This window comes from Liolophura sinensis, chromosome 8 (genome assembly GCF_032854445.1).
Source record: "Liolophura sinensis isolate JHLJ2023 chromosome 8, CUHK_Ljap_v2, whole genome shotgun sequence".
Lineage (NCBI taxonomy): Eukaryota > Metazoa > Mollusca > Polyplacophora > Chitonida > Chitonidae > Liolophura > Liolophura sinensis.
The window spans coordinates 36,090,209-36,106,046 of NC_088302.1; the positions used below are offsets into that span (position 1 = coordinate 36,090,209).

At 40.4% G+C, this 15,838-nt stretch overlaps 1 protein-coding gene across 1 annotated transcript in view; it reads left to right on the top strand.

Moving 5' to 3' along the window:
* The first annotated feature begins 1,468 nt into the window (after window positions 1–1,468).
* LOC135472266 (large ribosomal subunit protein bL28m-like) overlaps window positions 1,469–15,838 on the top strand; it is a 38,875-nt gene continuing 24,505 nt past the window's right edge. Inside the window, exons 1-4 of the mRNA XM_064751682.1 lie at window positions 1,469–1,667; window positions 1,980–2,096; window positions 3,321–3,462; window positions 4,407–4,550. Coding sequence (XP_064607752.1) covers window positions 1,513–1,667; window positions 1,980–2,096; window positions 3,321–3,462; window positions 4,407–4,550 — 558 coding nt within the window. The 5' untranslated portion in view covers window positions 1,469–1,512. The remainder of the gene's footprint in view (window positions 1,668–1,979; window positions 2,097–3,320; window positions 3,463–4,406; window positions 4,551–15,838) is intronic.

Genomic DNA, 15,838 nt, shown 5'->3' on the forward strand with positions numbered 1-15,838 from the left:
GCTGATCACTCTCCCTTGTCAACTTCTCCGGCAACTCAAATTGGCTAATCTTTATGACCAGAAATTTTTGTGTAAACTCGTGTCATTTATGGTATATCTACTCTCAGAAAACCTCCAATTCTACTTCTCCCATACATACTGCCCCCTCCCCCCTACCCACCAACAACACACATCAACTCTCTACTGTTAATTGCTGCCTTATAAGACTGTCATATGCCCTGGTGCGATTGGAAATCTTTAGAAAATCATGATGAGCAGAGAAATGCGGTACAGTGAGTTGTGTCGTGTATTTGAAACATCTGTTCCAGACGTAAAATTTGGTCGACATTTTCCTAGGGTAGATGTGCCGACTTAAAAAGTGAGGGGTCAGGGGTGGGGATTTTGATGTTTATCTTCAGTTTTCTTTCTAACAAGGTAACAACAACCAAACAATATGTGGATTTTACTAAGAATACATGTAGGAACATTCAGAGCATAAGTTGATTGAGCGCTCCAAGTGCTTCAGTGTGATTTTGCCTACAGTACCACCAGGTTAAAGCGTAACGATGTTGTAGGGCTAGAATTGTGCTTCTCGAGATATATCGCCATCAAACTCTTTATCATGAAGATTGCAGGATCATTATGAACACTGAGGTTTGTTTTAAAACTGTGAAATTTACCTGCCTCACCATGCACTGCCTCAAGTGACCCATTTTTTTTTTTAAATTTTCATATTTTTCTCTTTCAAATCATTACAACTTGCTCAGACATGACCAGATTCCCTTAATTTGGTCAGGGATATGTATTCCAAACCTGGCATTACTGGTAGTGGTATGCAATGTAAACTAAAGTAGTATCATCAATGTCTCTTTAATTTTTTAAGGATACACTGTAGCCCATCAAAGTTGATACTGCCAGGTTGGAAAGCATTTTATCTATTTATTAATTTTATGTGCCATTCAGTCTGTAATAGTCACAGTTTGCTGTGACATCCAGGGGTGATTGTGTAGGGATAAGGGTGAATATTTCAGTTGAAAATCCTCTCATAACAAGACAGGCTTGATTCTGATCTCCAATGTATTACCCAAAACTCGGTGCAATTTACATGCAAGTTAATTTTACCCCAGTCATTAGACTAACCCTCTGTATCACCAAACAAATAATTAAGGTAGAAATGAATAAAACTTGTTTAAGGCAGACTATTAATTACTGGGTTTTTGATTTAATTTTGCTACTTATTTTGCCTGATTTTTAAAGTGCCATTGATCTTAGAAAAGTGTTTTGAAGTTCATGTAGAAAGTATGATGATATCCAACTTGAAAGTTTCAGCTCCAGAATCAATCTTTATTTGCCTTTAACAAGTCTGCACAACTGTCATAGGTTATGTCCACTTGAAACAGTAATGCCTCATGTTCATTCCTTATGGCTTATTAAAGTGAAAAGATTGTTCATTTGTTTTTTGTTTTGTTCACGTATTGACCAGGTATATGGAGTAGAAACAGTTTTACAGAAGTTTGTGTGTGGCCGTAAGACATGGCTTACAAGTATAACATAACCAACAAGTGGAGGGAGTTATTACCTGCTCATTATGTGAAGCGTTGCATGGAGTTTGACAATGCCCCACCCCTACCAATCCATTGGAAGCCTGCACCTGGAAAATACAAAATCAACCCAAAGACAGGGGAAAGGTTTGTATGTAAAGCATAGATTTAGCCAGACGTTCCTTTTATTTGACATATCTCTCCAATACAAATTTGATCAAAGTAGCATTTCTTGAAATAAATAAAGACACTCCCTGGCTAAACATGGCTGGACGGCTTTATTTCTGAGTACCTACATTGACAAGTAACCGGTCCATCCCCCACTACCTTGTGTATTTGTCTCTAAAAATGCACTTTGGTGGGCAAAATTTTAGGTCATTCAGGGTTTTTTCTCTGCTTTAAAAGTGGCATTTATTTTTTGACCTCTCCGTTTTCTTGACTGTATTTCTTGTTTTGTAGGTTGAGAATTATAGATGACCCTATTCCCCCAATCTATCCAGAAGAAGCTAACCAGGGTTTGTGGGGAGGAGAAGGGCTTGTGCAAGGTCTCATTCGCAAGAAGAAAAATAAACTTAGGTATGCATTTCACACTTCACCACAATATGGCTGAAATATTGCAAATGTGGCGTTAAACCATAGTCATTCATTCATTTCTCTCCAGACCACTTCGGTGGCGTAATGGTCACATCGTTCAGTCTTGAGTCAGGAGACCGGGATCAAACCTGGGTTCGGTCATACCAAAACCTTGAAAAATGGTACTTGTTGCTACCTTGCTAGTCACTTAGTATTGAGAGGTTAGAGCTAGGAAACAGGACTGGTTGGCTCGGTGTCAGTATAGTGTGACTGGGTGGGTTGTCATGTTTGGTGTCTTCAACATGATACTTCAGTGGGGCTGCACTCTAGCGATGTGGACTCAAGAAGACACAGCATATGTACACAAATCTAATGACTCAATGACAAAACCCAAAATATACATATATACATCATTTCTCTCCATGTTTGATACTACAGGTACATGAAGTTAGTGCACTGCAGGAATTGTATTTAAAGAGGTACACATGTTAGCAGGCTTTTCCATGAAATACAGTGTGAGGCATTACTTAGAATAAAGGCTGCATGTGAATGTTTATGCAGCACTTGACTTTTGTGTACTTATGATATATATATATATATATTGTGTGTCACATGCAAGGCTTGGTAGCATTCACATGGGGTGATTTGGGGTATTTAATTGGCGTATGTGACAGGCCAAATACAAACCTGACAGGATTTATTTCAAATGACTTGTATGGTTATACCATTCGAGCAAAATTGATTGGTAGTGAAGAAATCTCCACGTAAATGTAAAAGGTTTCACAGACTTTCGACTCCAAGTGTCTCCACAAGAGTGTTGAAAGCTTGTGACTCACATTACATTTACCTGGTGATGCCTCGACTCCTTCAATGATTTACCTGGTGATGTCTCGACTCCTTCAATGATTTGCCTGGTGATGCCTCAACTCCTTCAATGATTTACCTTGTGATGCCTCAACTCCTTCAATGATTTACCTGGTGATTCCTCAACTCCTTCAGTGATTTACCTGGTGATGCCTTGACTCCTTCAATGATTTGCTTGATGATGCCTCGACTCCTTCAATGATTTACCTGGTGATGCCTCGACTCCTTCAGTGAATCTAAGTCAGTATATAGTTTACATGTTTCTTTTTTGTTGATGGTGAATAGCGAATGGCCATCAACACCTTTATGCAGCATTTGACCAGGAAGTATGGACTTCACAGGTCAATGTTTTGTGTGTTACAGGATTCCCAGGTTATGGCTTCCTTGCCTAACAAGACGTCCTCTGTACAGCGAAGTCCTGGATAGATGGATGATAATCACAGTTACATTCAGAACTCTGGACCAGATTGATGACTGCTATGGCTTTGACAACTACATTTTAAAGGTGATAGATATATTTCAGATACAATTTACCAAAGCTAGATTTTGGTTGACTGTTTATTTTGTAGGGATAATCCTTGAAGACATACTTTGAACAAATTAGGTATCATAAACTAAAACTGGTTCCCCTGCTGTCATTATTTGTGTAACCTTGTGGACAACAAGTGCTCAAGGGCTATTGTGTGCCAAGTCGAACAAGTTCTTTTGTCTTCAACAAATGTGGCATACACATCATAATAATGGCTGTAAGTTGTTTGTTTGTACATATGTAGCCTTACAAAACCTTTCAAATTAAATAACTAAACTGGGATAAAAGAAACAAAGCATTACTGAAGCTTATTTAACATTTATTTGGAGCAAAGTAGGTTTTATACATTTTTCTTCCATTGCTTTGTTTACATCCTCATGAAAAGTTCTGGGGCCTCCATGGCTCAGTTGGTTAGCGCGCTAGCACAGCGTAATGGCCCAGGAGTCTCTCACCAATGCGGTCGCTGTGAGTTCAAGTCCAGCTGATGCTGGCTTCCTCTCCGGCCGAAAGTGGGAAGGTCTGTCAACAACCTGCGGATGGTCATGGGTTTCCCCCGGGCTCTGTGCGGTTTCCACCCACCATAATGCTGGCCGCTGTCGTATAAGTGAAATATTCTTGAGTACGGCGTAAAACACCAATCAAATAAAGAAATAAATTTTGAGAAGTTCCTGAAAAGTTTTCTCAAGGCTTGTGTGGTTTTGTTGTATTCATGATGTCCATGTCAGTGAAAGTATTAGTACCTTGTTACTAGGTGTATTCACATATGTATAGATTATAAAATTGCACGAAATTTAGATGCAGAAATATTAAGGCGGCTAGGTCTCCTGACATGATATCCTCATCTGTCAAGTCTTTGATGTTAGTTTTGGCACACAGCATCATTTGCTACCTTTACTGACGATGAGACCTTTATTTTGTAGACCTCAGAAATAGAACTCAACTCTAAACTGGGGATGGATCTGAAAAGAGAAATGATCTTGACTTTAGCCAACAAATCCCTGTACCCCAATAATCCGGAGAAGCGGGAAAAAATCTATGAGAAATATAAGCAGTTTATTATGCCGGTAAGTATCTGTTGAAGGATAATGGAGAAACCTTCAAATCATGGTAGGCTGTATGAAGTGGGAAGGTCTGTCAGTAACTATGTGGATGGTCAGGGATTTTCTCCAGTTTCCTCCAGTCACAATTCTGGCTACCATCAGATAAATGAAATATTCTTGAGTACGGCATGAAACACCAAGCAGACGAATAGATAAATATTTATTATTTTATCGCTAGATCAGATGGATAAAGCCCTGGGATGCTGAGGCTGTGAGGCCCTTGACCAAAGAGTTTGCACACTTGAATTCAGAGTTTATGTCAAGGTCAATTCTGCATTGATAGTTGAATCGTAGACTTTTTTTTCTAAATCAGCTATTTTTGTTAGTGGTAAGTTGTGGTTAAAATCCAGGGAATTGAAAAGAGACATCTCTGAGATAAACACAGTGCATAGCACGGATAATATTAGTTACATGGTTACTTAGTGATAGGATACGCAAATATATGGTGTCAATAATCCTCATATTTATGAGAAACCAGTTAATGAATTTGTTGTGCAAAGACCCAACAGTTCAGTGCAGAATACCAATGTTGGCCTATAGGTGTCAGTCGCTTCAGCGATGTGACCATTGTATTAACAACACCATGAAGGGAGATAACCTACTTAGCAGACACATTTGACATCACCTGCTGGATTGGAGGATGTATCTGTACCCCATGTGAGCGTTGTTGTCCAATGAAAAGCGGAGTATTTTGTCTCATGCAGGATAAATCTGACGAGTCCTGAGAAGAAAGCAGACATTAGCTGAAGGAGATTAGGAAATAATACTGACAAAGTTATCTCCCCTGCCAACACACTTTATTTATCGAAAACTGTATGGATATCATTAGTGCTCTTGACTTTATAGGGTTGTAGTGGAATGTTTTATTTGCCAATTTAACCAGTGGATTCTAAAATGCATAAACCTGCCCAAAGTTTGCTATGATCAAGGAGTACAGTTTCTGTGTAAAAAGTATTGCTGTACAATTGCACAGCTTAAAACATTCCTTGCTTCTTTTTGTTTTGCTCTTTTTTGCCTCTTTGGAAACTCTGGATGACTTCTCTGTACAGGATTCTTTTAATTTCTTAATTCTTGGGTGGTTTGTGTTAGACATTGTTTAGGGCATTAGTCTTGTTATTATTGCCCTGGAATGTCCAGTATTGTTGATGACTGGTATACACGTTACGGTGCTTAGGGATGGTTTTGCTATTCTGAATTCCAAAGTCCCATGTTGTAAAAAAGATCTGTAATCATGCTCATACCTGTACGTCATCAGTGCGGTTTCTGCGAGTTCAAGTTCAGCCTATGCTGGCTTCTTCTATGGTCATATGGAGGAAGATCTGGCAGCAGTCTGCCAGAGTTCCTCTCACCATGATGTTGGCAGCATGTCATGAAAGTGAAATATTCTTGACTAGAGCATAAGATGCCAATTGATTAAATAAATAAGTTCACCTATAAACATACTGTGTATAAGCCAAATAACCTTATATGAGCATGAAATTTCTGTAAGACAAAAGAAGAATGGGTTCTAGAAAGTGGTTCACAATAACCAATGTGCGGCAGCTGACTTTCTTCCACTGTTGTTTGGAAGGCTTTCTCCAGCTCTTTGTACATGATTGAGCATTGAGCCTTGTGTGCATCAGACATTAAGAAAATAAATGAAGTCAAATATGAGATGAAATTATTTGGTTTTATTTAAGGTTTAAACGACAAATGTCTAGCACTGACAGTTAAATCATAAAGCTTCTATTTACAGTAGTATAACAAATAAATTATTTCTTTGGTATATGAAAGTAAATAAGGAAAACACATTTAAGCAGTCAGATAATGGCATTTGATTGATAAGTGTCAAAACATCAATCAAACATTCAAACATCTGTAAAGGTGTTTCATCTTCATGGTTTTGAGATGTGAAGACAAGGGTATACATTGAGCATTCTTCAACATATTGCACTTTTGTTTAAAGATTGGCAAGAGTTTCTATTTGGATTTTTCCTGACTTCGTCTTGTAAAAGTTCTCACTGAAGCGCCTGAACTTTTTGATGACACTTTTCTTGTCCAGTAGCCTGGAACTCGATCCATGGCTGGAATGGGTTGATGAAGAGGAAGAGAAAAGCTTTCGTCTCGAGATTTGATCACTCTGGACAGAGTTGGGGTAAGAATTGGGTTTGGGAGTTGAGGTCCTCACATCTGGGGTGCTGCAACGATTTCCCTTCCTGCGCGAAGACTTTTTTGGGGCAGGACCTCTGGGCACCTTGAATTCTGAGATATCCGAGGCTGATGTTATAACTGATAAACCATGAATACCTGTGGAGTTCGGTTGTATTGCAGAAATACCTCTTAGATCTGAGCACTGGGAGTCTGCAATGGTTGAGCAACTAATCCGTGACCCAACAGTGGCATCAGGAGAGTTGCACGGTGCAAATATCCCACTGCTACTAACACTTTTGGGACTGTCTGTCAGAATAGAGTCTGTCAGGGCTGTGTTCTCATTGTTCTCAAGGCTGGAACTGGGTGCACCTTTAGATAATGCTGCGGAAGAGTCTGTCCCAGGGCTGTCTTGGCTCCCGCTGGTCGTGGACATCCCAATACAACCCATTCGCCCAGGTGGGTACTTCGACGATAAGGAATCACTCCCCGAAGAGATCAGGGCACTGTTTGGGGGCGACTTCAAAGCACAAATGTCAGGAACAGAGTTTCTCTTGGCCTCGAGGGATGAATTACTGCTGCATGGATTCAAGGATTTCTTCGTGGAAGACCTTGGCAGTGTCTGAGATTTGTAGCCATCATCGTAAAGACTGTCATTGCTGAGAATTAGGTCTTTCGGATAGAACTGTTGGATGGGAAGGTATTTCACAACTTGATTGCATGGTTGCCCCAGCATGGTGTGAACATCGTGATCTCTACAGTGGATGTGTTTGTCTTCCCTGTAAATGTCTCTGTGGTGGGAAGACCTCTTCCTTGGGCGTTTGTCGCCTCTTTTCCTCTCTCCATGTCGGCTGCTCTTGTGATGCCTATGACTGGAGGTCTCAGTTCGGTTGTCATGTGAGGAACTCTGAAGGCTCCACGCATACACACTACTGGATGGTGACGTGGAGTTACCTGATGTCGTACTGCTCGCTCCACTGTGATGTCTCCCATTTGAGTGAGAGACTGAAGGAAAGTGTCGAGTGTTCTCCGTAGACTTCAGCACACGGCCGGTGGACTGGCAGTGCTGTGGTGACGGAGAATTGGAGTACTTGCTCTGGGACACAGCTGTCTTCTGCAGGGTACTACTTCCTCCTGAGGAACTGCTTCCAATGGAACCAGACCGGCTGCTGTAAGGGGGTCCTATGAGACACACCTGGTGGGACCGTTCCTCAGCACCTTCCACAAAGCGACAAAGTGTGTTGTTTGGGACATCATCTTGGGAAGAGGAGCCAGGGTCCTGACAAAGCGTGACGTCCTGCTTTTTTCTCATCTTGTTGATCTTCCGCTGTCTGTCAATGGTGAAATCAGAATAGTATTTCATACGGGACATCATCTCTTGCTGGCGGTCTGGGCACACTTGGAGGTCTGAAGTGTTCCCGTTGGAGGATCTGTGATGTCTGGGACTGGTTCTCTTTCCTAGGTGTTTTGAGCTTGTGTCGCTCTGGTCAGACTCAGAAGAGGACACAGAATAGTCAACAATGGCGCTGCACGTGGGATTGAGGAAGTTGGCTGGCATCAAGTGGCTGTGTTTTCCTGTGTACACAGCCGGAGTTGAATGAAGCACCATGGGATTGTAGCTCGACGCCATCATAGCAGGAGTAACATCCAGCTTTTGTAAAGAGTTTCTGGTCAGTTTGCCGTGTTGACCATCTTCTGTTGAAAGAGGATTCGAGGACGCTTCTGTGGACTCGGCCAGAGGTTGAGCCAGATCTGATCCAGATGAACTGTGGCAGGATGGGTCCTCTAGGTCAGATCTGTAACTAATCATAGAAGGTAGGCAGGATCTGAATGAGGTAGACTGGAGGTAAACTGAACGGCTGAGGTCAGTGGGAGCACTTTGGTGATGAACTGAAGGGATTGCTGCTGCTGATGAACAGTTCTGACATGATGTGTGCTGCATTTTTCCTGAGGCATTGGTGCAGTGTGATGAAGGAGGATCACATTTATCAGAGATATAGTTCGCAAATGCTGAGGAATGCGGTTCATCCGCTGTATCTGTGAAGCATGATGAAGGATGAATTTGTGCTGAACAGTTGACACAGATAGAAGGGTCTGCTTCAGATGCTGTACACTGAACACAGGATGAAGTTTGCAGGCCTCTTGGATTGTCTCTAAATTGAGATGAAGGGTTGCTCTCCACTGAGCTGTTCCCACATAATGGAGGCTGGGCCTCACCTACAACATGCCTGATACCAGACAAAGGGTTCATACCATCAGATGTACAGTTCACGTAGTTGAAGCTTGAGGATGATCCCTCTGCCTGCGTGGAGTCCAGAGATGACTGAGTAACTTGAGGGGGGTAGCAGTCTAGCACAGATGCAGGATTGACAATGATTGAAGCCGTGTTCACCATAGCAGATGTGTTACTAACAAAGGAAGGGTTCACAGCTGCCGGTGTACAGTTTAGCACAGAGGCAGGGTTCACAAATCCTGGCACACAGTTCAGTGAGGAATACGACTGAGCGCGGGTGCAATTTATCACAGCCTTTGATACATCCGCTTCGCATATTGATGTGCTGTTGAGCACCGAGTCTGGGTTGAACCGTATAGAATCCACAAATGTCTTATTGTCTCTGTCAGGGTAGTAGCTCAAGTCTGAGGTGATATCTGCCTGATTTTCATTGATACTGAAGGTTTTCAGACGATCCGGGTTGGAATTCACATCTTTCCCATACATGGGTCTCTGAGGAATATTTGCCTGTGTAGGCTCAGTTTCTGATGACTGTATGCCCTTAGGGCCGCTGGTTTCTCCACCACCCTGACTCTTTGGGGACAGAGACTCTGACAACTCAGAGTCATCCAGGTAGCTGCTGGGCATCTCTAGCATCATCTGTATCAGTTTGTCACCGTAGCTACAGCCTCCCTTTGCTGGAGTCTTCTTGGGACTGGAGTCCTTGCCTGGGGTGGCCATTCTTGTGGCAGATTTCTGTGGAGAGCACACAGGCTGCGGGGAGTCAATGCTGGTGTTAAATGATAGGTTGGTGTCATCAAAGGCGCAGGAGTGGATGAGATTATAAAACTCAGACTTAATCTTCGCAATCTCGTCCTTTAGTGCCTGTTGTTCAATCTTAATACTGTCCTGTTGGCAAGGAAAAGATAGTAAAGGCTTCATGTAACACGGCAGACAGTTACAACATTTAAACAGGAGCAATTTTGGAAACATTAGTTTCATTGAAGGTAATTTTTATCAGTAAGCCACAAAGTAAGCAGTTACAACATTGAAAGAGAAGCCATTCTTAACCATTTGTTTTGTTCCATGCAAATTTACACGTTTTCTTACACTGTCCTTTAAAGCTATGTTTGTTTAGCATTGGCAGGCTTTAGAAACATGCTGAATTATTATGTGTTGTCAGTAAGCAGATTATGTTGATATTCTTACCATTTCTGTTTGTAATTCAGTCAGCATTTCATCTGGCATCATTCCATCAGATAGATCTGGGGAAGTTCGTTCTGCCATGCTGCATTCCAGCCAGTCTGCAACAAAAGATAATAGAATATGAGTGGTTGTAACATGAAGTAAATAAAAATACCATATAAAATCCTGAGATACGAACTTTAGTACAGAAGGATTATTAGCTCATAAAAAATTCTGTGAAGGGATGTGATTTAGTGTTAATTGATAAAATTTCAGATGATTTTTCACCAACTTTGTGCAGCAGGGTGATGTGTTGGTGAAAATTATCATGAAATTCTAGGTGATTTACCATGAGTATAGAAAAACAGATAGCACAACTAATTTGTGTTCACACAGTTTGTAGGTACCTACCTGAAATACATTTTGGAACGTGAATGTCAAACAAGGGAACAAATGTAAAAACTTCTACAGGGTAATGTTTTGGGAAAATTCCCAGTATAGGCCAGATGTTTTCTGATGGAGATATCAGGTTGAAATGACCAGTGATCTGAGTCAGAGTCCATATTTATAAAGTCAGCAGACAGATTACTCAGTGAGAGCGTGAACACTATGGCTATCACACCTCTGCTACCTGTCAGGTACCTGTCATCTAAATGTCACATTGATCACTGAGGGTTCATCCTCTTGTCTCCCCATTAGCATGTCACTGAGAGGGAACTGAGGCAGGTGTGATAGCTGAACACCTGTAACACTTACTTTGTCACCTGACTGAGTAGAAGTCACTCTCTGCTAACAGGCTGATGTCACTTCCTGAGCACTGTTCACAAACTTTCTTTTTTGTTACACAAATACATATATGCATTCAAGGATTTGTTTTCACTGTTCTTAACAAAACTTATATATGTTTCCCCAATTGAGCGAGTTTGTACAAGGATTCACAAGGTTTTGGTTTAGTAGGGCTTTGTTGTCTTATGCTCTCATACTTATATGCTCTCATTTGAATAGAAAATATGCTGGCATCACATTCATTCAGTCACACGTCATTCTCAAATGGTGCATTTAATCAAGATAACAAATCAAAAACATTGCTTTGCTAGGACTAACTTGTGTTGACTTACATGTTTGTATTTAAACAGAAAATGTGGCTAATTTAATTTTAAAGAAAAACAGTTTTTTCTAAGTCTTAGTTTTCTTAAAGGATATGCTGTCATTTAAATGGAAAATATACTGACAAGAGTTTATATTTATCTAGCATGTCTTGTGAGAGAAAATACTCACATGCACTGTATTTTTGATCTGTTTAGAAAATCTGTTTAGAAAAGTGATCATGCAATGGTGTTATACAGGTCATAAGAGATCTTGATATGGGATGTTGAAATATACATACTGTATATATCCAGGCAGATTTCATGAACTTTCACCATGAACTATCTTTTAAATCCAAGCTTGCAAACTACAATCTCTGTCAAGGTTTTATTAAAACCTATCTCTGAAAGTATTTTACCTGTGTTGTGATTGTGTGTAAAATGTCATGTTTAAGGGGAATGTATTTATCCATATCTGTTCATTTTGAAAACCATACTGGTGAAATACACTGTATGCTAAAACCAGTATGAAAAAAGTAGATATCAGTAAAATAGTCAAAACATTTTTTAGTCATGACTACATGTGCTTTGAACCTGTACATGAACTTATAAGGAGTTATTTTGAGATTTCCATTATATTTTGAACTTCATAGTTAAATTGCTAACTTTATGTGATTTGTAACATTAAAACTGATATGGCTGACACTTTACCAATAATTTTTTTTATTTTATTTTCATATGAGATAGTGTTAAAACAAAATGCTCTAATTTGGCAAAAATGCCAAACTGTACAGTTATCCATGTTGTTGACGTATGAAGTTGTTGACGTATGAAATGACTCAGTACATGTAATAAAAGTTAAATAACATTCTATCCTTTTAAATTTAATCCACTGTTTCTGGGACTGTAGATATGTGAGCCGCAGTTTTTAACATGTCATTTGGATGACTATAAATATACGAGCAAATGTTTACAAAAGTTTTTAACCTAGCCTTGTTTTTTTTAACTAACAGTTATAATGTAGAATTTCTATGACAGTACATGTGCGTAAAAGCTTAACCCACCATTTCTTTGACTTTAGATATATGAGGAACAGTTATAATGCACCTTGTCTGTGATGATAGATATATGAGCAACAGTTTTAACCCAGCATTTCTACAAGCAGGCTTGTAAGGTTAACAACTTCCAAAGAGACTGGATTGAAACATTCTCAACATTGTTCAATGTGTCTGGTGGATGACTTACCACAGTGGTACGGGGTGTAGCAGGTACACTTGGGAGGCATTGGAGCTTCTTTGTAAGGAAGCACTGCCATCTTTAGGTTCAGCTTTAGGATTGTCTATCACTTCAGTATTAAGCAGTTCCATGAAGTGTTACATGATCCCAAGTCAAATGGTAATTCCAAAGTAAAAGTAATCCAAATGCACATGTGTTGATGGAGTTTGGAGATATACATAGAGAGAGGTATGACTGTGTTCAGTCTCTGTTCATAAGGAATGGCTGGCTTAGTCTGGGGCTGTCGAGTATTAAGGTAGGAAAAAGGGTATTACTAGTCATGGAGAATTAGTGGTACCCCTCTGGGAAGGAAAGGGGTTGTCAGGTCCCTAGCTGGGTTTGAAGTAAGCTTGTCAGTAGCCTTAGAACCACAACATGCTTAACCAGCAAATTGTTCAAAAAAAAGGATTTCTCTGTGGGTGATGTTATAGAGCATAATAGAGGGTGAGCACCCCACAGGCTGTGTCTTTTGTGGGGTTTAATCTGGGGAGGGGGTTTGGGGCCTCATGCCTTAGTTACCCAATTGTCAGGGTCTTAAACTGGGCTGGGTTGGAACCATGAGGGTATCACCAATCAGGCAGGCATTTCCTTTGTGAGAGCGATGATACCCGGGGGTGCATGGTGAATGGTTAGGGATTACCCTAATCCACTCTGAGACAATGCTGTCTTAATCACCAGGGTTAAGAATGGAAATGGATATACTGGGGATTTCCCTGGGTAGCTGACAGGCTCCTCAGAGGGTGAGGTGTTTGCGAGACTGGCTTGTCCTGTCTAGTATTTGAAGAATAGTCTTACATTGGTACCAGACAAACCAGTAGTCTGATTAATTACTTCACCAATTGTTGTTTCAACAAGAACAGTTTGATTTCATTGTTCTGTCATAAGAAATCATTTGGATAAACATGTTGGAATGTTCGCCTGGTTTGTGGTTTATTGACCCATTATACCTGCTGATTTGGATGTTTGGATGGTACACCCTGTCTGACCTGTTCAAGCTAAATATGTAGTAATGTCCTCAATATGACACTAATTGATGCGAGCATGAAGTGTTTGCTCTGTTAAAAGACAATTCAGCTGGGATCAAACCCTTGCTGGAAATAAGCTAGACAGTTATGAAACCATGCAAGACACAGAGTTTTAATGTCTACAGATAAGATCACAACCGTCTCCAAATGTTTTAACATCAGTCACGATGGAAGTTATTTTAGAGTTAAACTATTCGGTCAATTATATGCTTCCAAAGCATTTTGTCATTTAATACAACATAGTAAAAATTCATTTAAGCTGGAAGAAAGCTGATCCATGATGGTCATGCAAACTAAACTTGATGAGATAGGCAAACTATACAGCTTCTCATTTTGCCGAATGGCTACTGGCATAAATCCAGTAAACAAGTTCTGTGGAAAAATAATTTGAAAGAAAGTTGAAAAGAGAGAAAATGTCAAATTGTCCACGTTGATATCTGGCTGATTTCTATGAAGGGAGGACAATAGGATAGTTTTTTGTCCTCTGACACTGTTTTGCTATAACCCTGGAGGAGCAGATGCAGCCAACATGCTGGGCTATGCTCACGTTGACATACGTCCTGTATGCTAAAACATGTTGTCCAAAGCTACTGTCTCCTGATTTAAACATACTCTTACGATGACTGGGAAATTGCTAAAGCCCAGGTCATTCATTCACTAAATCATCATTTTTTCATCTCAGTTATAGAAATATAATTTGTCCCATCATGCCTTGTCATAGTTATAGGAACATCTGTACTGATTGATAGGTTGTCTGGAGATCTAGAGAGCTTTGATTCTTAGAGGTCAGGGGGTCATCTCATTTCTGGTGCGTTCTTCTAGTACAGGACACAAGGGCAGGGTGCAAGAAAATGGCTCATGATTGATGCAGCTATAATGTGGGAATATTGCTGTTTAGGACTACAGTTGCAATTATAATGCACTGGCCAGTTTTGTGCCTTCTGTCCAGATTACATGATACTAGACTCAACCACAATTACAAAGGCTGTTGAGTCTCCCCTGCTATTATTGCTTGTGTCCCTGCCCAATCTTAACCACCCTCTCCATCTGCCCATAAAAGGTGGAAGCTACCTGAGCCAGCAAATTGGTCAGGGGCAGAAAGGTGAGAAAGTGTGTGTGGCTGTTTTCCTCACCATTGAATTCGTGAAGCACCTGAGTTGGGAATCAACATAGTTTAGCTGTTTTTATTGCAAGTGGTTTCTTCCTGGATATCGCCACTCCAGTGAGTGAAATGTGGGAAATTTTGACATGGTTGACCCTGCACACCATTCATTCAGTGTGGGCTGCTATTGTGCCTGTTTAGTCATGGTTCAGTAGACAGCTCTGTCCCAGCTCATACTGTCACCTAGGATTCAGGTGAGGAGAATCAATTATACATGGCAGGGGATGGCAAAACACTAGCTGTATTATAATGCTGAACAATTCACAAGACTATGTCCAGGATTGGTGTGGCTGGGATCCCAGGATACCTGGGTGGGCAGAATTCAAGTGTAAATCTACATAAAACACCATGCAGCGCATGTCTTGAAGGATCTTTGTCTTTCACATTTTTGTGCATCCTACTTGAAATAAGTTATCCTTGACAAGGCAAAACTGCACATTATTTCTTCACCGCCCCCCCCCCCCCCAAAAAAGGGGTTTTCCTTTTCAAACATCGTTATAAATTAACTGAGTTAGTGAACTCTTCAATTGTTTACTCAGAACTTTTTGAAAAGGTTTTGTGAAATATATGTTGAAGGTCAACTGCTGAAGAAAATAAAGAAGTGCCCTCTTTTATTTTGGCTATGTGTAAAATTGTGTAAGTGCATGAACTTCCACATGGGTCATTTGTCTTTGTGACTTCACTCATCACACGTGGACTTATCCAGGAGAATGAAACTTAGAGCAAGCAAAGATTATGCAATATTTTAGCTCATAAGTTAGCAATGAAAAGGAAAAATGTCAAACGGTAAAGGAACTCTCAAGGGCTTAAGCTGGAATGGAACCAATGACTTGGGGAATGTTTTACTGTACACTAGAGAGACATGCCCAACGGTCATCATTGTGCCCTTTATTCAGAGCGATCATTCTCCGCCTTTGTGACATGAAAGACAACTGAAAACTTTTGAAATAGCACTGCAGAAATTTATATTTGGGTCTGAAAATCTAATTATGGAGGTGAGGTTTGTGTTGTATGGGAATTAGCATGAGCTGTTAAACAGTAAAATTTCACTGACTTGTTGGCTGATCAACCAACAGACAGCGGTGTACAGAACACCTTATCACAGCTAAATATAGGTGACAGGTGTAAATAATTCTGTTATTTTGCTCATGCATGATCAGATTGAACAAAAAGTGAAGTGT